Source organism: Copidosoma floridanum, unplaced genomic scaffold (genome assembly GCF_036245765.1).
Source record: "Copidosoma floridanum isolate Cflo_tuat_1 unplaced genomic scaffold, Cflo_Japanese_pri ptg000008l, whole genome shotgun sequence".
Taxonomy (NCBI): domain Eukaryota; kingdom Metazoa; phylum Arthropoda; class Insecta; order Hymenoptera; family Encyrtidae; genus Copidosoma; species Copidosoma floridanum.
The window spans coordinates 3893333-3918718 of NW_028321885.1; the positions used below are offsets into that span (position 1 = coordinate 3893333).

The following is a 25386-nucleotide window of genomic DNA, read 5'->3' on the forward strand; positions in this document are numbered from 1 at the left end:
CAAGCTTTTCGTTGGGATCATTTGCAGACATCATTATTTCTTGCAGCCTTTTTTTCTACTTAAATAATTATAAAAAACATGGTTACTTCTTCTTATATTCGATTGCTTAGAGCACCACTTAACTGCAGTACATATATTTAAAAAACTTTTTATTACATATTAAGAAAATAAATCTGAATTATGTAGATCTATTATATGTCTGCTAGAGCTTCTCAGCAATTAAGAAGTAAGAAAATTTTTGTTAATGTGTGTACTTGTCTCTCTGACTTAGCTACAGAAGCTAAATGACATATTTTTTTATATCACATGGCAAACGTCTATGAGACAGGATGTTGGGCAGAATAAAGCGCTTAGAATATAGTATAAACCTTCAACGTAACTGTTCAGTTTTATACCTGAATATTTGCCGACAAACCTTTTCTAAATTCAAATTGCGTCACGTTTGTTATTCTTGTATTAAAATTAAAGTTATTTTTCGATTATACGCCTTTATCATCGCGTACATTTGCAATGCCCAAGAGACCGTTTTACCTTTACTCTTGTACCTTTATTTATCAATGTACTAGAATTTCTACTTTAACTTTTGTCTCTATAAATATTGCTTTGCGAGCATAGTATGTTAGTTAGCGCGCCGCGGCGGCAGAGAAAGCTTCTCTCCGCTTGCCTTTACTTGAGCACATTTTCCTAATTTAAGCACTGTAAATATATTGTATAAATTTTTATTGCACATTTGCGTTACATTCATTTTCCGCCGTAAACCACTTCCACCTCCACACGACTGAACTGGATTGGGAGCAGCATAAAACCCCTTCCCTCGTGAACATTTTTGGTAGCAGAGCGTGGTTCCAGGGACCGACGGTCAGTGCAGGAGTGGATTTGTGCTAGTGCTCAGTGAAGCCTTGAATTTTGCCTTGACCATTTAATGCCGTGTAGGTGAACGCGCTCTCGCGAAGCTGCAGTAGTGAGTCATTCAAGGAATCAGAGTGTGTGCATGCTCTCCGTGCTTGAATTTGCCAAGGCGGGCGGTCGTTAGCTGCCAACACTCAGCCCTATTATCAAGCGCTTCATCGCGACATCGACTGCGTCATGGCAGACGTCAAGAAACTCAAAATTTTACTTAAGCGTCAACAGGAGTTGTACAAAAGCATTAGCAATGCTTACGAAAACCTCAAGAAGCGCGGCAAGGATAAGTTCACTCGTGCAATCATCGAGAGCCGTATACAGCAACTACGAATAAACTGGGATGACTTCAAGGACACTCATCTCAGGATTCTCAACATTGCTCCAGACGATACTAAGGACATCGGCTATTTCGATGAAAACAGCGACGAAATCGCCGAAGAAGCTTACCTCGATTCGGCAGCTAATTTGGCTGAACAGCTCGGAAAACTTCCTGCATCGCCCGCATCAGAACCAGCTCCTGTTCCACCAGCTAACTCTCGCAACCTGCCGTCCATTGCTGTGCCCACATTTTCCAGACATTTCAACGACTGGCTCGAGTTTAAGGATCTGTTCTCTGCGATCATAGTCAACGATTCTCGACTTTCCAACGTCGAGAAGCTTCAGCACCTCAAGACGCATGTGCAAGGCGAGGCGGCTGAATTGTTGAGGACGATCCAGGTAATCGACGCCAACTTCGAGGCTGCATGGAAAAGGTTGGAGGATCATTATGCAAACAAGCGGCGCTTGGTTGCCGCGCTAACTCGCGATTTGCTAGCCGCGCCGGCTGTAAGCAACGAATCGCCGCTCGAACTCAAGGCATTGCTCATTGGCACTGTAAATGCCTTGGCTGCACTTAAACAGCTTAAGCGTCCGACGGACCAGTGGGATGACTTGGTGGTCGCTGTTACAGCTCGGAAACTCGACGCTCGAACTTTCCGAGAATGGGAGTCATCGCTCAGCAGTACCCACGAGCCTCCTGCACTTGAAACGCTCGTGCGTTTCATTGAACAACGCATCTCGATGCTCGAGATCGTCGCATCTTCTACAGAGAAGGCAACACGGAAGAAGGACAAGACGGCGTCTTTTACTTCGCACGCATATGCCGCCTTTACGGACAAATGCCGCTTTTGCCAAGGTGAGCATTTCATACTACGCTGTGCCGATTTTAAAGCAAAATCGCCACATGAACGCAAACAGTTTGTTGAGGCCAAGAACATGTGCTATAATTGCCTTGGTGCTCACAAACTCGCAAGCTGCAAATCAAGCAAACGATGCCTAACTTGCAACGGGCATCACCATACGCTGCTGCACGAGAATTCTGCCACTACAGTGCATCTTGCATCTTCTGCATGGCCTGCTACACTCACGAAAGGGAGTCGCGTATCCTGTCATTGGATGGCATCGCCAGACTCTTCAAACACTACGCTGTTGCCTACTGCGCTTGTCCGAATTCAAGGCCCGGACGGACGCCCACTCATCGCTCGTACCATGCTCGACAACTGCTCTCAGCGATCCTTTGTTGCAAAGAGCCTGCTAAGTAAACTTCGCCAGGAATATGAAGAGGCCAGCATGGAGGTCATTGGCATCGGTGGCATCAAGACTCCGCGAGTTCATGGAAAAACTTACCTAACTCTCGCCTCCATGGTTAGCGACGGGAAGCTCACGTGCGAAGCTCTAGTGCTCTCGCTTATATCCAGCTACAGGTCAGGAAACTTTAAGCTTCCAGGCGACTGGAATTATATACAGGGTTTGGAGCTTGCAGACGACTTTGGAGCCGATCTGACGGAAATCGAGTTGCTGCTAGGAGCTGATGTGCTTCCACGAGTTCTTCAAGAGGGCTTACGCATCGGACTACCTGGGACACCCCATAGCCCAGCGCACCATATTCGGCTGGACGCTTTCCGGTCCATTAAATTATTGACATTTTTAAAATACAGACTCTAAGTTTGTTTTACATAAGTGCAGTGCTAATTGTTAATACTCCGTTTACCCCGAACCGTAGTATGGCGGGCGGTATGTTCAGTTTTGTACCTGAATATTTGCCGACAAACCTTTTCTAAATTCAAATTGCGTCACGTTTGTTATTCTTGTATTAAAGTTGAAGTAATTTTCCGATCATACGCCTTTATCATCGCGTACATTTGCAATGCCCAAGAGACCGTTTTACCTTTACTCTTGTACCTTTATTTATCAATGTACTAGAATTTCTACTTTAACTTTTGTCTCTATAAATATTGCTCTGCGAGCATAGTATGTTAGTTAGCGCGCCGCGGCGGCAGAGAAAGCTTCTCTCCGCTTGCCTTTACTTGAGCACATTTTCCTAATTTAAGCACTGTAAATATATTGTATAAATTTTTATTGCACATTTGCGTTACATTCATTTTCCGCCGTAAACCACTTCCACCTCCACACGACTGAACTGGATTGGGAGCAGCATAAAACCCCTTCCCTCGTGAACAGTAACCATAAAAACTTATTTTCAATAAAAGAGTTATTTCTTTAATTCAAGACAAACAAATTTATAGTTATACACATTGTTATTCTCCTGCTTTATTTTTCTTCAGCAAACAGAAGATCATGATATTCATATTTTTATTATTATATTAATAATCCTAACCATATAATCTGTTGATTGGTGCAAATATATACATTGCTGACAGATTAAATATGTTTATTATAGGGTAATTCTTTTACAAATCGAACGGATTTTGATGATAATTAGTCGGCACCTCTTTCATTTGGCTGAAACTTTTTTTACGGATTCTATGTCGAAAAAAAAGAGATACGTGTCAGAGGAATTTTGTTTTCTTTGCATATTTTTGATAATAGAAGTGATCGAACATTTGAGAATGGCAAGTTTTTTGGCTCGGAGACTTATTTTCTGAAATTCATAGTTACGAATCTTTAAGAGCTACAAAATTATCACCAATTGCACTTTTGTAGCTGACGGATGAAACTTTAAGAAAAAAATTTTTTTTACAAAAAATACTAACAAATTTAAATTGTTATTAACAATTTAATTGTTAAAACCGATTTTTAACAAACGCCCCCAAAAAGAATCAAGTTTTTAGTAGTTTCATCGCATTCTCTGTCAAATTTTACGTCAAAAACATGTTTTTAAAATATGGTACCATTCCAATTATTATTGTTAAAATATTAATTTATGTAGCGCGTAACGGCCAAAAAAACGATTTTTTGTTAATAAATTAAAATCTGTTCATCGTATAAAAAAAAGTTAAAAGTAAAAGTTGTAGATAATTGACAGATCTACAACTTTTGTAAGAAATTTTTTTTGACATAACCTCAAAATTTCAAATTAAATTGCAAAAAATGTAAAAAATCAGCTTTGTAATAATTATTTTTTGGCAATTTGTATAGAAAATAATTTATGTGTAATTTATTTTGAATCAAATCTCCTGACATGTTAGAAAACCTATCTTGATTGAAAACAAAATTATTATTAAGCTTTGAAAAAAAAATCTATCCAGTGCGTTTGAAACAAATAATATATCCAGCGCGTCAAGTAATATCGCCCTGTTTGTTGTATTAGCCACCACTGCCATGAAAGACTTTGATAAATAATAATCAATGATAAATAAATATTTTAGTAAATTAAAAAAATCACGTAATAAAAAATAATGTAATACTTCTTAATATATAATATGTACTTTATTAAAATAACGACATTTATATAGTAAAATTAGCACTCTCCTTGATAGTTTAATAGTATATTTTACTTGAAAATTTTCACAACATTTTTTTTTTCATGCAATGAAAATATCTTAGCTTCTAATTCTTGACAAGATATTGGAATCATGCAATGATATTTTAGGGTTCCCTTTATTGTTTTAGCTATTGTAAATCGTTCTGATAGTAATTTTCTTTCTTCTTCGTGCTCATCGTTTGTAGAATAGCGACAAGTAATGTTTGGCAGTGATTCTGTCGCCCAATTGAATAGTTCTCGTGGCATTCGAATGGGATTGTTTATCCTCTGAAGACTCGCTCTGGAGGCTAGTCGTTTTAAAGTTCCACCTATCCCGTCACAGGGTCCTTTACCATGTGAAGTGGGAAAAAAATGGGTTACTCAGCTGATTTATGGAAACGAAAGGTTAGGTATCTCTGAACACAATAAAACATGCCAAGCATTAAACTTACCAATTCGAATTGTTCATTTTCATTCTTTCGTTCTTCTGCATTTTTTATCTTTCCAATTCGTACGCGGCACGAAGTACAAATTTTTTGTTCCAATGTCTCTGAAGAAATTCTTAAATTTAACGCTCGGAGTTGATTTTCGTTCACTTTTCTCAGTTCAGAAGCACTTGCAGCACGATCTCTCAATTGAAAGGGATTAAAACATCGGTCAGATCTAATAATAGTACCTTGCAATGATCGTGCTTCTTTACGTGACATTTGTACACTGACATACAAAACGAAGCGGACACTTATGAATAAAGAATTCTATTACTTTAAACTTTAACGTGAGAAAGGAAATGCTTTGGCAGCAGACGAAAACCAGCGCAAAGCTGATCCGACAGCCAACGAACTTTTAGTTTAGTGAATCTACGGGTGTGGCGTGTAGATCACTATGGATTACGGATCTCACTTTAGGCGGACTTCCCCGCGAAATTTTAAAAATATGCTAAAATTTAAAAACCAATATTAAACCAAAAAACCATGCAAGAAACAATTATGAATGATAAAAAACGAAGTTCCGAAAACAAAAATAATTTTAAAATATGAAGTAAATCCCACATGTCAAAGTTACGCACTCGATAGATTTTTTTTCAACGCTAGATAATAATTTTGTTTTCAATCAAGATTGGTTTTCTAACATGTCAGGAGATTTGATTCAAAATAAATTACCCATAAATTATTGTCTGTGCAAATTGCTAAGAAATATGTGTTACAAAGCTGATTTTTTACATTTTTTGCAATTTAATTTGAAATTTTGAGGTTATGTCAAAAAAAATTTTTCACAAAAGTTGTAGATCTGTCAATTATCTACAACTTTTACATTTAACTTTTTTTTATACGATGAACAGATTTCAATTTATTAGCAAAAAACCGTTTTTTGGCCGTTACGCGCTACATAAATTAATATTTTAACAACAATAATTGGAATGGTGCCATATTTTAAAAACATGTTTTTGACGTAAAATTTGACAGAGAATGCGATGAAACTACTAAAAACTTGATTCTTTTTGGGGGCGTTTGTTAAAAATCGGTTTTAACAATTAAATTGTTAATAACAATTTAAATTTGTTAGTATTTTTTGTATAAAAAATTTTTTTCTTAAAGTTTAATCCGTCAGCTACAAAAGTGCAATTGGTGATAATTTTGTAGCTCTGAAAGATTCGGAACTATGAATTTTAGAAAATAAGTCTCCGAGCCAAAAAACTTGCCATTCTCAAATGTTCGATCACTTCTATTATCGAAAATATGCAAAGAAAACAAAATTCCTGTGACACGCATCTCTTTTTTTTCGACATAGAATCCGTAAAAAAAGTTTCAGCCAAATCGAAGAGGTGTCGATCAGACAGGTGTTCGATTTCTAAAAGAATTACCTTTATATAACGTAAAATTGGAATGCCCAATTTTTCATTGAATTTTTTAAAAAATTAGGCTTTTTTGTAATAATACATATTAAAAAAAACTTCAACGTTCTTAAAAATGTGAAATAAAATACCAATTTCCGTTTTGCAATACAAGTTGAGGACTAAAGTAAAAAATCTGTGTCTCTCAAAATAATGTGTTCTTAGGTTAGTTTGAAGCATTTTTGGCTTCCACAATTTGTTTTTCTAGAGCAGTTACAACAATTTTATGCACAAATAGATATTGACCAAACTTTAACAACAAAAGTCTTTTGCAAAAAAAAAAATAATAATGATCGTGAAACAAATTTGAGTGGATTAATTAATTTTAACTGGCCTCCGTTGGTATGAGATTAAGATTCATGACATATTAGGAGGAGTTTACTGTCTAATTTTTTGTAAAAACTTAATTTGAAATTGTACACTTAAATTTAAAAAATCCAAGGTACAAACATGTCTAATAACACAGCTCCACAAAAAAAAAAATTGAACTTCTGACCAGACCATGTAAGTCTTATGTTTTTTTGGGCCGCTGAGTTCGAATCCAAGGTCTATTTTATTTTAACACCCTAGAATTTTTCATAACTTAAAAAAATTAGCCTAAAAATCTGGTAATTTTTTCTAAATTCAATCTATTTACTTTTTAATTCAAAAAACAATATGTGAACTTAATCCCTCATCCCCTTGATCAAAGAAAACTCTTACCATGTAACACTTTCACCCAAAAACTTTATAACTACGCAATCCTATAACCCCATAACTACTTAACCCCATGACCCTACCCCCCGAAAAATGAACAAAACATTTTTTTGACCATGCCATGGTATTCTTATCTTTTTTGGGTCACTGAATTTGAATCCGAGGTCTGTTCAACTCCATAGCTTTAGCGTTTTTTGTAACTTTAAAAATAAACTTAAACATCTAATAACTTTTTCTAGCTAAAATCTGATTGTTTAATACAAAAAAACAATAAAACATCCAATCCTCAAACCCCTTGATTCGATAACACCTACAGCTCACTGTCTCAACAAAACTGCCTAACCTTTAAAAATAAATTTCAAGAGAATCAGAAATATTTCAATGCTCTTCTGATGTTATTGTCGTAGCATAATTGTTCGCATTTGTTTTTAAATGCAAAGTAAATTGTTTTATTATTCGCTCACTCTCTTCATGTGTATGCGCCCAGGGCATCTCCACGTGGTGACGGTGGGCAACGGAGTAAATCCATGATCCGGCAGAGTCCCTGGGTAACGGATTCTACGCCGTCATGGCAGGCACATGGAGAAAGTGCGTTACAATGCAGGGAGTCAGAACCCCAGTATTGGCGGCTGGTCAGGGTGGGAAAGCGGGCCCGCAGGCGTCGTCATCATGCAACTGCAGCTCAACGATAGTGGATTGGCTAGCTTTGAGTGTAAAACTACAAGAAACTTTCATGGTGTTAAATGGAAAAATGATTTAAACATTTTTATGTTATGTTTGTGCTGATTTTGTAGTAAAAAAAAATCGTAGGAAAATAAACGACAAAGTAAAAAGCATGTACGTGGAATGTTTTGAGACTTAAATATCCGATAATATTACAAAAGGGACACCAAGCTTTACTTGTTCAGCTTGTTACGCGATGTGTAATCACTGGCATGCCAATTAGGACAAAAGCAAACTAGGTACTTATTTTAGTTTTATCAAGATGAAGCAAGCCCAAATCTAAAAAAGATTGTTACTTCTGTCAAATAAGCGTTGAGGGTATCAACCAATCAACACGATGTAAAATTGTGTATCCAAACGTTAGTAGCATGTTGAAACCTGAATACTTGAAACAACTTTTTAAAAATAAAGATTTAACAACTGATAGTGTTAATAGAGAATATAAAGACAATAATGACGAAAACATGAATTACACCAGCGAAGACGAAGAGGACGAAGAAGAAGAAAGAGAAGTAGAAGATGGTAATTTTGATGATGATTTTATAAAAGAAAAAAAGAAAGACAACATAGTTACACAGAAATATACACAAGCTGAATTAAACAATCTTGTCAGAAATTTAGGTTTGTCAAAAAAAGCTGCGGAGTTTTAAGCTTCTGATTTAAAACAAAGAAATCTTACAGTACACATGAAAGTGACAACATATCAAAACAGAGAACAAAATTTTAGAAAATATTTTTCCCATAATGCGGATTCATCATTATTTTACTGTTGTGATCTTAATGAATTCATAAATGAAATAAAAGAAAACGTATATAGAGTTCAAGAATGAAGACTATTTATTGATTCTTCCAAGAAAAGTCTAAAAGCAGTTTTACTTCATAACACGAACGAATTTGCCGCAGTCTCAGTAGCCCATTCAACTGTTATGAAAGAGGAATACTCTAACATTAGCATTATCTTAGAAAAATTACAATACTCCAAGCACAGGTGGCAAACATGTGGTGATCTGAAGATGTTATCCATGATTCTTGGCCAACAAAGTGGATTTACTCAATATCTCTGCTACTTGTGTTTGCGGGACAGTAGAGATAGAAAAATCGTTTTAAAAAAAAGAATGGCCGAGAAGAACAGCTTTTAATCCTGGATCTGCAAATGTCATGAGCGCACCTCTCGTTGATTCATTTAAGATTCTTCTTCCTCCACTACATATAAAGCTGGGCCTTATGAAAGAGTTTGTTAAGGCTTTGGATAAAAATGGACATTGTTTTGTATATTTAAAAAGAAAATTTCCAAATGTATCAGATGCCAAATTAAATGAAGAAATCTTTGATGGACTTCAAATCCACAAAATGTTTCGTAACAGTGAATTCATAAGTATTATGAGTGCCACAGAAAAATTAGCGTGGGTTAGTTTCAAAAATGTTGCTACAAATCTCTTAGGGACCCATAAAAGTGATAATAACAAGAGAATAGTAAATGAAATGGTCAAAAACTTCAGTAATTTTGGTTGTTATATGAATTTACAGCTGCATTTTTTAAATTCACACCTTAATAAGTTCCCGGAAAATTGAGGTGACTATAGTAAGGAACAAAGTGAACGCTTCTACCAGGATTTGAAAGAAATAGACCGCCTCTATCAAGGAAGATGGGATGAAAATATGTTGGCAGATTCCTGCTGGAATTTAAAGCGAGAAGTAGAGGTTCCCGAAAACAAGCGCAAGAGAAAACCATTACGCAGAAGCTTAAAAGACAAAAGACAAGGGTATAGTAAGAGACAGTATAAAGAAAAAAGTTGATGTGATTCTACTAACGTAAGATGCAATGGGACTCTCGCTAATCAAGCACCCTGAGAGGTGAAAGGCAAGGGGACTCACGCTAATCAAGCACCCCGAGACGTGAGAGGCAAAGGGACTCACGCTGATCAAGCACCCCAAAGGGAACATAAGCCTACTACGTCCACGTCATTGTTCCTGGGTAAGGCTAAGAGTAGGTTAAATATTAAATACAAAGACCCTAAGATGGTGGAGTAGAACAGACCTTGGATTCAAATTCAGCGACCCAAAAAACATTAGAATACCATGGCATAGTCAAAAAAATATTTTGTTTATTTTTCGGGAGGTGGGGTCATGGGGTTAAGTAGCTATGGGGTTATAGGGTAGCATAGTTATGAAGTTTTTGGGTTAAAGTGTTATATGGTTAGAGTTTTCTTTGATCGAGGGGATTAGGCATTAAGTACACATGGTTTTTGTATTAAAAAATAAATAGATTAAATTTAGAAGAAATTACCGGATTTTTAAGTTAATTTTTTTAGTTTATGAAAAATCATAGGGTGCAGAAATAAAATAGACCTCGGATTCAAATTTTGCGACCCAAAAAACATAAGACTTACATGGTCTGGTCAGAAGTTCAATTTTTTTTTTCTTCTTGTGGAGCTGTGTAATCAAACGGACGACCCAGGTATGTGTGTGCAAAATACTTAAAATGCAAAAGTGTACATCTCAATCTTTTTTTGTTTTTTGGTATGGGATTATTAAGTAAAAAACGTGACAGATTGTTTGAAAGTAAATATACATTATTGTTTTAAGTTAGTCAGAGTTAGTCAATAGTGAAAATGGCAGTTGTATGACAGTTTTTCATATGGAACTTAAAAAATAGATCTAAGAAAAACAATATCTAAAGTTAAAATTACAAAGTTAATTGAATGACATAATAAATCTCTAAGTATAAAATAAATAGCCTAAACCGTACTATTAAAGATTATATAATAGTGCTAAGAATATGAGAATTTACTTACTGTTAAGACACAAAGTGTTCTTAAAACCAAAAAATACTAAGCTTAAGGAGCTTTCACAGAAAGTTTTACTAATAGTGTAGCATGTACACAAAGATAGAGTGTAATATCGTTCTAATAGTAATTGTTAATTAAGAGACTTGTTGTAAGTTAGAAAGCAATATTTCTGGAAATTGTAACGAATTACATATAAGTTAGATGTAAAAACCTAGAACTAGCCGATTTTGAAACTAAACAAATATTAGAAATACCATAGACGAATTTTATTTAAAATTAATTAGAGAACTGTTTTGTTTTATTCCCTTCCAATTTCTATAAATAAGTCACGTATAAGTGAATTGAATTCTTGATAACCATTTTTTTATTGTAAACCAAAGACTGCTGACAAAAAAGGTTTGTAAGCAACACTTACCTTACCGAAAAATCTGAAACTGTCTTTTTTTTGCCAGACAGCTCTACTTTTCAAATTGGTAGGGTTATTTAATAAAAGAATTTACTTTATTGTTCTTATGTATTTAAAAAATAAGTTAAGAGATGTTCAAGTTAGCTATAAAAATTTAACAAATATTGTGAAAGGTCTAGGGGATTTAACTTGATGGTAACTACACAACAACACTTTACTTATTTTTGAAAAAAGTTAATATACCTTTTTTAAGTTTTTTTCGTATAATGTATTAAAGAGTAAGAAAATCAAGGCAAGAGCTAGTTCAGATAATAAAGTAGACTTTTTGTTTTTTTTATAGGAACAGTATAATTTTTTACTGACTGAAGTCTATATTTTTCGTGCAATATCCTGTAATTGTAAGAATGTCATTAACGTTAAAAGTATTCAAAGAATAATCAGCAACAGAAGAGATAGAAAATATGCTATAGCTATTAACCTCTTAGAGTTGCATAGGTATGTTACAATTTAACAGGATGTCTTGTTAACTGTGTTTATTTATTTAACTTTTATCTCAGCCTAACTAAGGGGTTGTTAGGGATTCTTATTTAAAAAAGAAGTGCTAGTAAAGTTGTATTCAATAAGTACTAAAGTTGTAGTTAAGTCCATTTTTTGACTAGAAAAGGTAACCTCCAAAGGTTGTTGTTTCCTTTTTCTTAGAACTAAGACTATTAATTAAAAAAAATTAATTTTCTTTTATTACCGTTAAATTTTAAACTTATCCTATGAACTTTTATAAAACAGTATGCTAAATAACAAATTTACTGACTTACTAAGCAAAAATACCTAGGAGTTAGAAATGTAGTATGGAAGTTTGCCAATGTAGTTACGTAATTTTAAAATTAAAATTAGGTTGAATTTAAAATTAGGTTAAATTTATCGATGTTACTGAATCTGATTCAACGATAGTGAAGTTCTTCAAGTCTAATTTCATACGATACCAATGAACTTTTTTCCTAATTTATAATTAAAGTATAAGCACCTTTGTATACAAAAAATGTGTAAACAGATCAGAACATCATTTATGAAAATTTTTTCATTTTTGTTTGTCCATTAAGTTTTATTCAAACATTTTTTCTAAGCTGCTCGATTCTTATACTTAATGGTTGGAGTACTACCTGTGACGTTAAGACCAGAAAATGATTGAAATGCTGCCACAGCTTGATACATTGCTTGTTCGGAAATGATGCCACCACTCACAACAGTTGTCTGTGGGAGATATCCATAGCTTGATAAGTATTTCTGAAATAATTACAAAAATTACTTGATTTTACGCCAGTGTACATATTACTTAGAATAAAAGCGTTTAAATAACTATTAATGAGGGATGTTAACATTTGTAAGCAAAATATGTTCTTCCTCACGAATATTTTTGAGTTGCCAAACAGTGTTATAACGCTACAACTAATCATTACATTAAACGTTTTTTTTTTGTACCTGGAAAGCGAAGTATGTAAGAAGCAAGAGAAACTTTATTCTTGATTAGGAGTGAATAATTATAACTAGTAACAATAATTTTAAACATTAAATACTTTAGGGTTTTGCAATACGCATAAGTTTCTAGTGTTACCAAGAGACATAACCACAAAGTATCAAAGAAAAAAAAATACATTTAAGGACAGCTCAGTGTTCGGTAACAGTCTATAATATTCACTAGTTGTCTTGTGACACTCTACCACCTAAATTATATTTGGTCTTAGAACTACATAAGAAAAATTTGCTTTAATTGACGAATAGTTTTACTTATTAACATGCCATTGTGTAGAACTTAACAGAAATTAATATACAGTATATTATTTAATACAAAGCGTAGTTTCAAATAAAGGGTTAAGAATTTATCAGAACTGATGAATGAAATTAATTATTTGAAGGTTCACGAAAGACACAAGATGGTAGAATGTAATATCAAAATTGTTTTTTCGAGTGTACTGGTAAACTAAGTATGAAAGTTTATAGGAAATGAAACCTTACAAAATAAAACAAACAATGTTTTTTTAATTATTTTTAAGAAGCCTTTAAAGTATTGCTTCGATCGAAGCTATAAGGGATCGCATCTTAGTTTTATATATTGTTCAGAAGGGGCTGATAATAGGTAAACCACTTAGCCTTTTACTCGCCAAGATTTTTATAAGTTATTTGGAAAATAAAGTTATATCGATTCCGTTAATTGTCAATTTTTTGTATTTGTATGGATATGTAGATGACATGTATTGTATTTTTTAATATCTCTAAGACAGCAACGGTTATTATAAAATTGTATGAGTAAATCACGAAAAAGTTTTAGAATTGTAATAGAAATAAAAAAAAATAATTTACTAAAATTTTTATACTGAAAAATTAAGATTTTTATATTTATATTTTTCTTTGATGGCACCATAAAAACCGTAGATCTGAAGAGTCACTTTTCTGAAAGTCATTATCACCTTGTATTAAAGAGTAACTGATTCCTCATGTAGAAAGAATTTTGTTGCATTATTTGCATCTAGCAAATTCTATTTAAAATAAACTGTTATCAACTAAAGTGATCCACCGAGAAAGTGTCCTTCAGCGACTTCTACAAACACTTTTGTCCTTGGTATGCTGTTTGAATTGAGATTCTTATTTATTCTATGAGAAATTAAGATCAGTCTTTTAACTTCGTTAGTTCTAAATTAACTATACTCTGGTTTTTAAAACCTTTTGGGCAGCTTTTACAGTCACTCTTTATTTCAGTGACCGCATTTTTTAACTGTGCATATAAGAGTTGTGATATTTAGATTTTTAATTCTAAATCTCGCCTGTACTTCATTAACTGATGTAAATATCTGACAGTTTTGTTTGTATACTAAGAAAATTAATCTTCTCTCAAAATAAAATTTAATACTACTATAGCGCTACTTATATGCAACAAATCTGTTTTAATTTTGTCTGCAATACGTTTAATTGTAAAAGATCACTTTAGAATCACGTCATTATTAAGATTTTTGACTTTTTCTTCTGCTAAATTAAGTTGTAACACCTCTTTGTTTTACTGTTCTATAGCTCTCTGTCTGAAACAACCAATGTTGTAAGGTTCTTCAAGCGTCGGGCTACAAGAAAACCGTTCAAAACTTGCCTTACTGTCCAAGTTAGTACAGCTGTATCTTAGTTCTAATAAGGTAGAGTCTAACAGTTATAAGGAACACTCCACAACTTAACCTTCAAGTCCATGTGGTCTGTGTAAGATCTGTTAGGCTTGTGAGAGTCATCCCGGCTTGCACTCAATATAAGCCATTATTAGATATTTCCTAGTAATCAGAGTTCTGTTACTTTTAATTTGTTATCAGAAATTTTCAACAAGTCTTTTCCAGAAATGCTAATAAAAAATACTAAAACACACCAAGATCTTGTGTATTAAGATACCCTTCTCCTATTCATTGCTCAAAAAGACACATGATAAAACGGAACAAGCAGATTACTCTTTTTATCACTATTTTTATTATTATTTTTATTATTATTATTATTATTTTAATTATTAGCATTCTTTCCATTGCTATTGGTCATTCTCACGACGCACCTCCTTACCAAAATTCTTTCACGTCACAGATTTAAGGCTAAGTGTGGGGTCTGGTAATAAACAGAACTTTTAAAAATTTATTTTACTCGTTTCAAAAATTTCACCAGAAAGCACAAATAGTGCAGTCTGACAAGAGAACGAAGATAAAAAAATTGGAAGGCCGAAGATCGGATTAGAGACAACAGTTCCGTTCATATTCTACAAGCAGTGGTGACGACAGGCCAAAAGCCAACAAGAAAAGGATACCAATTGCAGATTATCACAAGATTAAGGAGACAAAAGGCGAGAGATGAAGACAGATGGTTTTAAAAGTTTAATTTTTACTGTTGTGCATATCAACTAGCACGTAAGTACATATGTAAAAAAATTTATTTTATACCTCACTTTCAAAGTAAGGTAGGGAAGGCACTTATAAGATCAATATAAAACCCTGGTAAAGTTTTCTTTTAGATGAATGTTTATAAGTTTGTCGGCCCTCTCTTTTTAAAGTATTTTTTCTTTTAAAATCCGAAACAAAAATTAAACTTGGTAATAGACTTGAATACGTAGTGGACTAGAAAGATATTTCTGCACGAAGGTGAAGCAGAGAGATTTAAGTAGACACAGAAAGCATTCAGATAAAAGAACTGACACTTATATCGGTTAAAGAATTTATTACTATCTTTAGACTTGTCATTTTTTTTTAACGAAAGAAGACAACAGATATTCCTAAAAGAATATTTCTCTTCATTAACCATCAAACAAAAATACAGCGCAACGTTCAAGAAGCCAATTAAAAGACAAATTCAACTCGTCTACTTTCCTGTCTTGCCTCCTACTATTCCATTCATCCAATTACTATTGAGCAGCAACATGAGTAATTAAATGCAACATTATAACTAGGAGAATGCATAAGTTTTATTAATATCAAAAAGCAAGATACGACTAATGACACATACACACACCTCCCCCCCACACACACACATATGTGTTTACATATTTGGGGAGTTCTCTCTTAACTTGGCCACCCTCGCTGTCCTAAAATTGGAGCAGCATTGATAGTTTTATTTGGGCTTATTTTACAGCTACTAAATTGTAGATCCTTTCAAGCAATGGTCTTTTTTTTTAAATGTGGTGGATAAATATGGCCACCAAAAATGAGCTACCTCACCGTTAGCTCTTTTTTGCGATACTGTAAGTAAATAACTGAATGAAAAATCAACTACAAATATTTTTGCTACACATTTGTACCAAGATAAAACAAATAAATTTCTCTTTATCATCTAAAAGTGTCTCTGTCGTTTCTAACCTCAAAAAATCTCTAAAAAAGACGATTTTCAAGTGTTACGATCACGTATATTATCGAAAATTTATGAAAACATAAGCTTTTGATCTATCTTCACTTGCTTAGTATTAATATAGACCTACTCCTTTACGAAAGATAATTTTTGTCCTCCCTAACCTCGAAAAACCTCTAAAAAATGAGATTTTCGAGTTTTGTGATCACTCCAGTTATCGTCAATTTATAGAAATATACCATTTTGTTGCAGTTTTACTTGCTCAATACTGACGTGAATCTATTCTTTACAAAAGTTCTCTTATGTTTTTCTAACCTCAAAAAATCTCTTGAAAAGTGATTTTTCAAGTACAATTTTCTCCTGCGTTACCATAAAAATATAATTTATCTTTCTCGCTCACTCTTACGCTCTGAAGGCAAATATTACCATATCATTGACATGAGTCCCTATCTGTTATTTCATACCTTAAGAAAGTTGTTGAAAAAGCATTTGGTAGGTCTCATAAGAAACGAAACCATTTTGAAATCATCAAAATTTCCCTTAATGTATCTCTACTTTTTGTTTACGGATATTGATTAATTTATAACATCAATGTCTTTTCTCATCCGTAAACTACAAAAACTTTTTGGAAAAGATTTATTTACATAAGTCTTTAGTTATATATAGAGTTAACGTTTTATGCATGTATGTTTGTTATATGAAGTGCTTACAGTTTTGTTGAAAGGTTTAAAGCGGGGTGAATAATAATCCACGTCAGTATTGATCATTGCAGTCAAAGGATCTTATTCAGCATATAAACTTTTGTAGAAAACTTTAATATCTCATATTCTACGAATTCAATAATATTTACATGATTTACAGACTAGTGTGATAGATTGGTATTATATGTAGGATGGTTTTCGTGTAATAAATAAAAATTTTTTTTTGTCTTCTTTTTCTATCAGGCAATCACGCTCACGATTTTTTGTAAAAATACATAGTGTTGTGCTACGAGACATAAAGGATTAAACAAAGAGAAAGTGACTGCCATTATCATTGCAGCATAATCATGAAAGAAAGAAACTTGCCTTTACGAAGGAAGAATAAAAAAAAAGGAAAATCACCAGGGGATTGACGTTATCAGGAAAGGACGGTCTGATCGAGCAGCAGCAAAGATAAACTAAAATGGGGTACAGTGATGGTCATTGTACTACTGGGTAACTACTTGTCATTTACCATTGATTACACTTATACGGTCCCTGGGGTTAAGTGTATGTATGTATTAAGAAATCGATGTTAGTTTGTCGTGTTGCAAAGTTTTCTCCTTTCGTTGTGTTAGATTTCTGTATTATTTTGTGGGCAGGATGATAACTAAATTGTTTCTTGCAACATAATTTTAAACCTTGTGGAATGTAATTGAGACATATTAAGTAACAACAAGACAAGGTACGACCAAAGCACAGTAACTTAGAAACAAGGTAAAAAGGGATAAGACTTATTTTTTAATAAACTCTTGAACGATCATGTTTGCGATAAATAGTAGAGCAAAAAGAAAGAACGAAAAATCATATGCGTATCATGGAAAATTTGATAAAGAAAGTAATAAGTGGGAAAATAAGTATAAACAAAATTTTTATGTCTGCCCAAGAGGAGGTGAAAACAATAGTGATTATACTTAAGCATGATTTAAAGTCATATGTTTTGTAAAAGCCAAAATTTTTGAAAAACAGAAAAAGCTGCTACAAAATACAATGAGAGTTGATGAAGCTACAAAAAGAAAAAATTTTAGAGCCGAATTAAAATTTATGCCAATGGAAGAATAGTTATTGAAAAACTTAATAGCCATCGGGAATATTCTCAGTTAGCAGACCAAAAATAACAGTGACAAAACAACTGGAGCGGCAGGGCATAGTGAGTCTAACGTTAGGTAACGAGCAAGATATGCGTCAGAACAGCAAGTGGGAACAAATACTTTCAGGAGAAGAAATGCAACAGAAGTCAAACAGAAATTAATATTACAAAACACGCTTGTTAATACCAGATCAAAATGGACTGGTACCAGAGGGCCTGTGAGCGCGAACCACAAGGACCTGTCTAAGATTTACGAAAGAAAGTTTGAAGAAGGAAGTTAGAATTTTAAACAAATAAATAACTTAGTACGAGACAGATTTTTCGAGCTTTTCTACTATAATCAAGATACCAAATATGGTCTAGATATGACAGAAAATAGTTAAACCCAAAAGTTACCCAATAAAAATTACGACAATCCCTTAAATCCATTTAAAAAGCCTTTTGATAAGCAGGAGCATGAGCAAACAAGCCCACTTTAAGGCTTGGGAACTAATTATTACAATGTTGGTAAAAAGCCTGGAACACATTCTGATCTGCGCTCACACCAACGAAGGTATGAGCTACAATCATCTCAGGGGTCTAATTTTAACGTGCTCAACCATCTTATTAGCACATCGAGCAGAATACGAATATTTTATGGGGATCCTAAGCAATTACTACTATTAAAACAGATGGTAATGACGAAGACATAGGCAGTAGCTCCACAAAATAAAAAAATTTTATAGAAACGTTGGTAAATGTATTAAAGGGTATAGAAACCGATTAATTTTGCGAGCATTTCACTCTTGCTTCAATACAGTGGACGAATTTTTGCTCACACTATCACGACGATTCAGAAAAAGGCACTGATACACTACTTGGACAACTGAAGCTTGCAACGTAGCAAAGCAACGAGACAATTATTCAGTACTGTGGACGGGTGCAACGATTACATAGTAGGATAATGATGTCGCACAACGCTTACCTGCACGTATATCAAGATTGAAAAGTTGCGTTAAAAAAAGCTGCCAGTAGAAAAACAGTTTGTTTTCCACCTCAAAGTGCCAAATATCTGGAGCGTAGCGAGTTTTACAACTAGAATGTTGGAAAAAGCGATTGAGGTGGATTTAAACATGAATGACGAGCTGAATTTACGCTAAGTAACACAGCAAACATACGGGAAATTCACTATGAAGAAAAATTATTCTTGAAACAGGGGCAAAAGATGATCAGAGTAGCAGCCCATGATGTACCAGTGGAGAGCGCAGACACAAAACTCAAAATAAATGGGTTTGACGAAAAAAAAGTACGGTGTTCATATTATAGAAAACACTACAAACACAGTTCTGGGAAATGCAAAAAGCTGTATAAAAATGCACTAACCAGACAACTAACTGATCTTGATAAGCCACCTGACGAATCGTGCGAAGAGGAGAGGAGAACAAGAACAAAACTGCGTACAATAACTCATCTTATGTTACGCAGAAAAGAGGTCGACATTTCAATAGTTATTACAATTATTTTTGACAGCACAAGAAATATAAGCATGGTAAAAACAGAGGCCCTACTGATAACTATATTATTAATCACAAAATCTATTATAATAATAACTATTAAGACAATAACCATTACAACAATCCTTACATCAGCTAGCGGCCAAAAAATGCTTATGTAGGTAATGATACTACGCCAAAGAAGAAGAGCTGAAATTTTAACAATAGATATAAAAGCAATTGTATATATGTGGGTTATAATTGTAAGCGGCAGTATTAATATAATACGGGTTATAATAACCAGGGTCAACAGCAATAAAACGACACCACGCACTTGAAAAATGAGTCGCAAAACGTAAGGATAAGTCAACCCTTTGCGGAGAATTTAAAATTCAACAATGCCTGATGCGCTCCCCAAGCATGAAGCATCTCCCAACAAGCAACAAAATCGTAAGCACGCTCAATGGTAGGAAAAACAACAATGCAGCTGAAGTAACACTCGCAAATATAAATACACGACAGAAAGAAGTAGTGGATGTTGACAGTGACACTGTAAACGTTGCATGGGCTGCTAGAACATTTGTTGATAAGACAGATAAAGCTAGTACCCAAGTAAAAAAGCTAGAAATAAGTGGGTTATTGTTGCAGGTGCATAAGTAGGGCACCTTCATCAGTTGTTATAAACAGTCCTTAGTTGATAAATAAAGAAGTGAGATTTAATGTTAATACAGAAGTGCAAATTTCAACTGATGAAAGGGACAATATTTTCTTTAATATATCTATCAATAGAAGGAACCAAGTAAAAATGAAAGTCGTAACACATGGAGAGCAAAGAACTCTAGGTATCGTCGAAATACCGTTAAGTAACCTTATAGGCTAACTTCGCATAGTCCTGAATGATGTCCTAATTGACGTGGAAGGCATCGTAGAATGAGATATTTCCAAATTATATAAGGGCCACACATGTGCTTTAAAAAATATTTTGGAATGGGTGAAATTTAAATATATTTAATTAAACATAAGATATTCAAGATTTGCCCGATCAAAACAAGTAATATCCGCGTAGGTATAAAATGATTACAAAAGTCAAGATGGAGGGTGGGTTAACCTCCTAAAAATAAAAAAGGGGGTATTATTCAGGAATTTTATAGTTATAAATAATAAAGAAGAAGTTGTTGCAGACAGCATTATTATAAGTGATAAAACAATAAGAAGACCTGTGCCAAAAATAAATTCATGAGAATACAAGATTATGTAAGAAGCTGAGCATAAACAGGCAATGATTAGACTTTTTGTGACAAGTAATCAAGAGAATAAAAAACTCAGTGAGGTCACACATAGTGCCACAGATGGTCACAGAGAAAACAAAAAAAATTGTAACTTCATGCAGGCTGATCGTGTTGATAGTTCGTTGTGTCGAAAAAAATTAGTGACAGATAAAAAAAAAAACTCAACCCATTGAAACTTCAAACTGTAATGATGGAGAAAAATCACACGTTGAGAAGCTTAAAGAGCATAACCCATTTTTATTCGCCCTAGATGATAAACCGCTAAAGGCTACGAGAATATAAGAACATCACATATAAACGACAACAAATAAGCCTGTAACAGTAAAAGTAAACACCTGCATTAAAAAAAGAGATAAAAATTAAGCAATTAAAGCTGATTGAGCAAACCGTAAGGTAAAGTCAAATTGTTTAAGTCGCCGTACAACTCTAATATGTGAACAGTGCCAGAAAATGCAGGGCTAAACGGAGAAAAGCAATCGTAAGTAGTTACTGATTAAAAACAAATCAACAAAATCACCGTTAAAAGTTGTTAGTCTCTACCGATTTAATGCGATACACTGGAGCACTTAGCCACTGCTCTTTGTATTACAATAGTAGATTTAAAACACAATTTTTTTAGATAAAAATGTATGAGGCCAAAAAACGTGATATAACAATTCCTATGACTGACGGTCACTATCAGTATAAAAAAATGCCGATGGGATGCACAAACTCTCTAATCACATACTTGAACAAAATAATCCTTGCCTTTAGAGATCTGCAAGGACACAAAATTAAAGTGTATTAATATGATGTTGTGGTATTTTCACAAAACTTTGAAAAGCATAAAAGGCGTTTTTTATGACTCTTAAACCCTCTGGCAAAAGTCAACTTAATGATAAAGCCAAAAAAATTCTGAATTCTGAAGAAAGAAGCAAAGGTTCGGGAGCATTTTGTCATAGGTTTGCCAATAAGAACAAAACCAAAGAAAATTTAAGCAACAAGGAATAAATTGAGACCTACAGATACAAAGAGAATAAAACAATTTCTTAGATTTGTTGAATATCATAAGCGATTTATCCAGAATTATGTAGAAATTACGCAGCTATCATTCAAACTTTGAAGAAAAAAAGCAGAGCTTGAATGTAAAGAGTAGCACAATCTCGCGTTTAATAAACTTGTTAACGCACTATGAGAAGAACCCGCACTCGCAGCACCTGATTTCAAAAAACCGTTTACAGTAACAACAGACGCCTCTGATTACGCAAAAGGGGCTACACAAAGCCAAGGAAAAAATTATAAAAAATGAACCATAAACAAACGCCTTACATTGCTTTTAAAGAAAAAAACTATGATATCCCACCTACGATAAAGAACTAGTGGCCGTAGTATTTGTAAATCAACTGCTTACATCGTATTTAATCCAGTAAAAATTTACGGTCACTACAAATTATGAGCTTTGGTGAGCTGCTATGTTGTATGCTTATTCTGTAGTGGTTCTCCTTTCCCCTCTTTATTCTTTAATTTGTTTGGTTCTTCATTGACTTTCTCCAATACTTCGATGACCTTCATATCGAAAATACTTTTTTCAGGGTTCTTGATAACCCTCAATACTTCATTTGCTTTCGTTAGCTCTCAGATTTTCTTAATTTCTTCCCTATTCCTCTCTTTTTTGTCCAGTTTGGTCGCTACACTTACTTATACCAGCTGCTAACCCTGAATATCAAATTCTTGACTGTGACTTTTTAATTCACTATTTTTTATCAATAGTGTTCCACAATCAGCAATAATATTAATTTTCTTTGAAAGGCCTCGTTGCGTTCTGTAATAGAAAATGCTACTTGGTTTCTGGTTAATGTATTCTACTGACACTTACAAGTTTTTCGTCCCTTTGGCACGAACTCCTTCTTTTTGACTGCTGGTGTGCTGGTTACTTTAATTCTATGTTGCGCTCAGTCCTTTCTTTGTATATAGGGTAATCTAGTACCTGCCAAATGCTTATACCTGGTGGGTACTTGCCAGGCACTTGATTAGCATTTGGCGGGTATTTGCCTGGCACTTTGAGAATTCTCACCCGGCACATAAAAGGCACTTGATGGGTACTAAGCGAGCACTAAGCAGGCATATAAAATCCTAAAAGAGCTCCAAACAAGCCTGCCAAGAGTACACCATATGCCCAGCAAGTACCCGGTAAGTACTGGCCAAGTACCCCCAAGTACCCGCTAAGTGCCTGCCTATTATATTTTTGTATAAAGATTTATTCACAGCCCACTAATCATTTATAATATACCATTTAAAAAAAGATTCATTAAATATGATGAAATTAAAAAAGTCCAAATTATTTGATGTTTAAATTTGTCTGTATTCCTTTGTTTCAGTGGATGTAAAAAATTTATCATTTAATGATGGCAATGCAACAGCACTTGTTTCTTGACACTGCTGCATTTCTCATCAGGAGTGGGATGATGATAATAAGGATGTCAGCTTTAATTTATCTTTTCCAAGGCCAAGAGCAGTAGGATCAGGAAAATTTGGCACCATATCGACAGACTGTCTCTTATCAGTCATTGCTGATGCCTCTTTCTCCATCATTGTTTTGTTTACGTACAGGTACGCAACTGTGTCCAGCACCTATACATGCGGAATGATATGAGCGATCCCACGGTAACAGTGACAATTAGCAAATGAGGAGTAACGACACGCAAATAAGGAGACAGCATGCGTGTACACTTATAGGTAGCTACCCTAAGCACCAATATACAGAAGGTATATCTGCTACGATAATGATAATTCTGGCAGCAACAATGACAATAAGACAGCAGTCATCGAGCAGTAAAGTAGGGAGAAAAATGTGCGCACCAGCACTCACGACTCTTATAAGTCACAGGAGAGTACCAATACTCATGCGTATGTGTACAGTGTACACTTGGACGTAGCTGCGTCTGTACTATACATGAGCATTGAGATAAGTTGATTTTCATCATTTGAAATTAATGAGGTCCTTGCTAGGCTAGCTCCAGAAGTGCTACGAAGATAGGAAACTAAAACAGGTGCTTAATAAAAATAATCGGAAACTCATCCAACAGCAGAGATGCGATCACAGGCAAAAGCATTTTGAAAACAAAGTTTATTATATCAGAGAACTTTTACAGTAATGTAAATTTTTTTAAATACTTTGATGTTTGTTGCAACAGCAATCCAACGCACCTTTTGGCACTATTAACACAGTAAAAAATTTGACAAATACCTAAATGAGAGTAGGCTAGCTTGTATATTATATTCATAATTATAGTTAATGGTCAAAACTACCAAGTTCTTTAAAACAATTGCGGTTTATAATGCTACTTTACTTATGGGTTATGGAAAGACTTCAATAATAGTATACTATAAAAGTTTATTTATCATATCGTATGAGAGTAGCGAGCTAGCTTAAAAACAGTACGTTTTTCTAGTCACTTTCTTGCTGTTGAAGCTGTGATGACTTTATGAAAATTTGTCTTAAGAAGAGTAAAAGGTTTGGCAAATGTACGATGTTGAAATAAGGAACGACAGAAATTTATTTTTATTAATAGTGATTAATAAAGTGCTATTTCTGCCTCTATATTTTAAGTAAGAATAAGATATAACTTTATGTTTTTGAATTTTAATGTGTGTTGTTTTTTTCTGCGCGTATATCTTCCAAAACGAATGGAAACTACATCTTGAAAATAGTGATTTTCATGGTATCAGAAATATTATTAAGTTAACTAAAAATTTCACGAGTAAAAACAAGTAAACTAACTGGTCTTTAAAAAATCAAATAGTATCTGTTTTGTAAATATCATCAAAGTTTTAACAAGATCTCTGAACTATTAACCTTAGAGGTCTGAATATAATAAATATATAATTAATGTATCTACTGACAGGAAACTGCAAATGATAAAAGGTTCTTTACTGTCTTATTATTACTTGTTATCAATTATAAAGTAAAGTGAATCAAACGATGTGCACTTGCTTTATTAAATACACTTGTTGCAATGTGAGTAAAATGTTAAAGCTTATTTGAAGCGCACAAACTCACGGAAATTATAACTACTAATTCCACAAGTAGCATAAAGTGATAGAGTCAACTAATTTGTAGGTTTTGTCGTAAGCAGTCACTTTTTAGTCGTTAAAATATAAATGTGTATTAAAAAATAAGACCATTTTGAATATAAAGTATGATACTTTAAAGTCTACGTTTAATTTTTTTCATCACATGGTAGCAAAACGTTGTGTCTTGTTTCTTTAATTGTTTACGCTCTGCTTCGAATGTCTGTAAAAATTAGCCGAATACATGGTCCAGGTAAAACTACCAGTCCAAAATGAAGAAATTTAAAAAATTTGTAGAAGCGATCACAGATGATAAAAGTCTCGTTAAGAGGCAAGAACAAAGACTATTATTGAGTCACTAAAAAAGCAGAGGCAAAAATTAAGTACAAAAGCTAAAATATGTGAATGGCAAGTGTACAACAAGAACTGAATGTAGAAAAAGTCATCTAACATTTTTAGATGTTTGGTAAAGAAATTGAATAAGTACTCATAACAAGAAAGATTCTATGATGGTCCAGTGATTACAAATTTAGCTGGATAATGTCACCATAATATAAGCAATAAAAAAAAAAAAAAAAAACCAGAGGTTGCCTTAAATTCAGAGTGATTATCATAATTACAGTTTTGGATTAAGAAGTTGGCCACATAAGACAAAGCAAAGCGGTTAATAAAATTATTTAAACTTTTGAAAAATGTACAGAACTAAATTCACATTGTTGCAGATGATTAGTCAAGGAAAAAAAG

At 33.8% G+C, this 25386-nt stretch overlaps 1 protein-coding gene across 1 annotated transcript in view; it reads right to left on the reverse strand.

Moving 5' to 3' along the window:
- LOC106639005 (matrix metalloproteinase-14-like) overlaps nt 1–25386 on the reverse strand; it is a 797797-nt gene that overhangs the window by 744384 nt on the left and 28027 nt on the right. The window contains exon 2 of the mRNA XM_089589223.1: nt 12308–12431. Coding sequence (XP_089445349.1) covers nt 12308–12431 — 124 coding nt within the window. The remainder of the gene's footprint in view (nt 1–12307; nt 12432–25386) is intronic.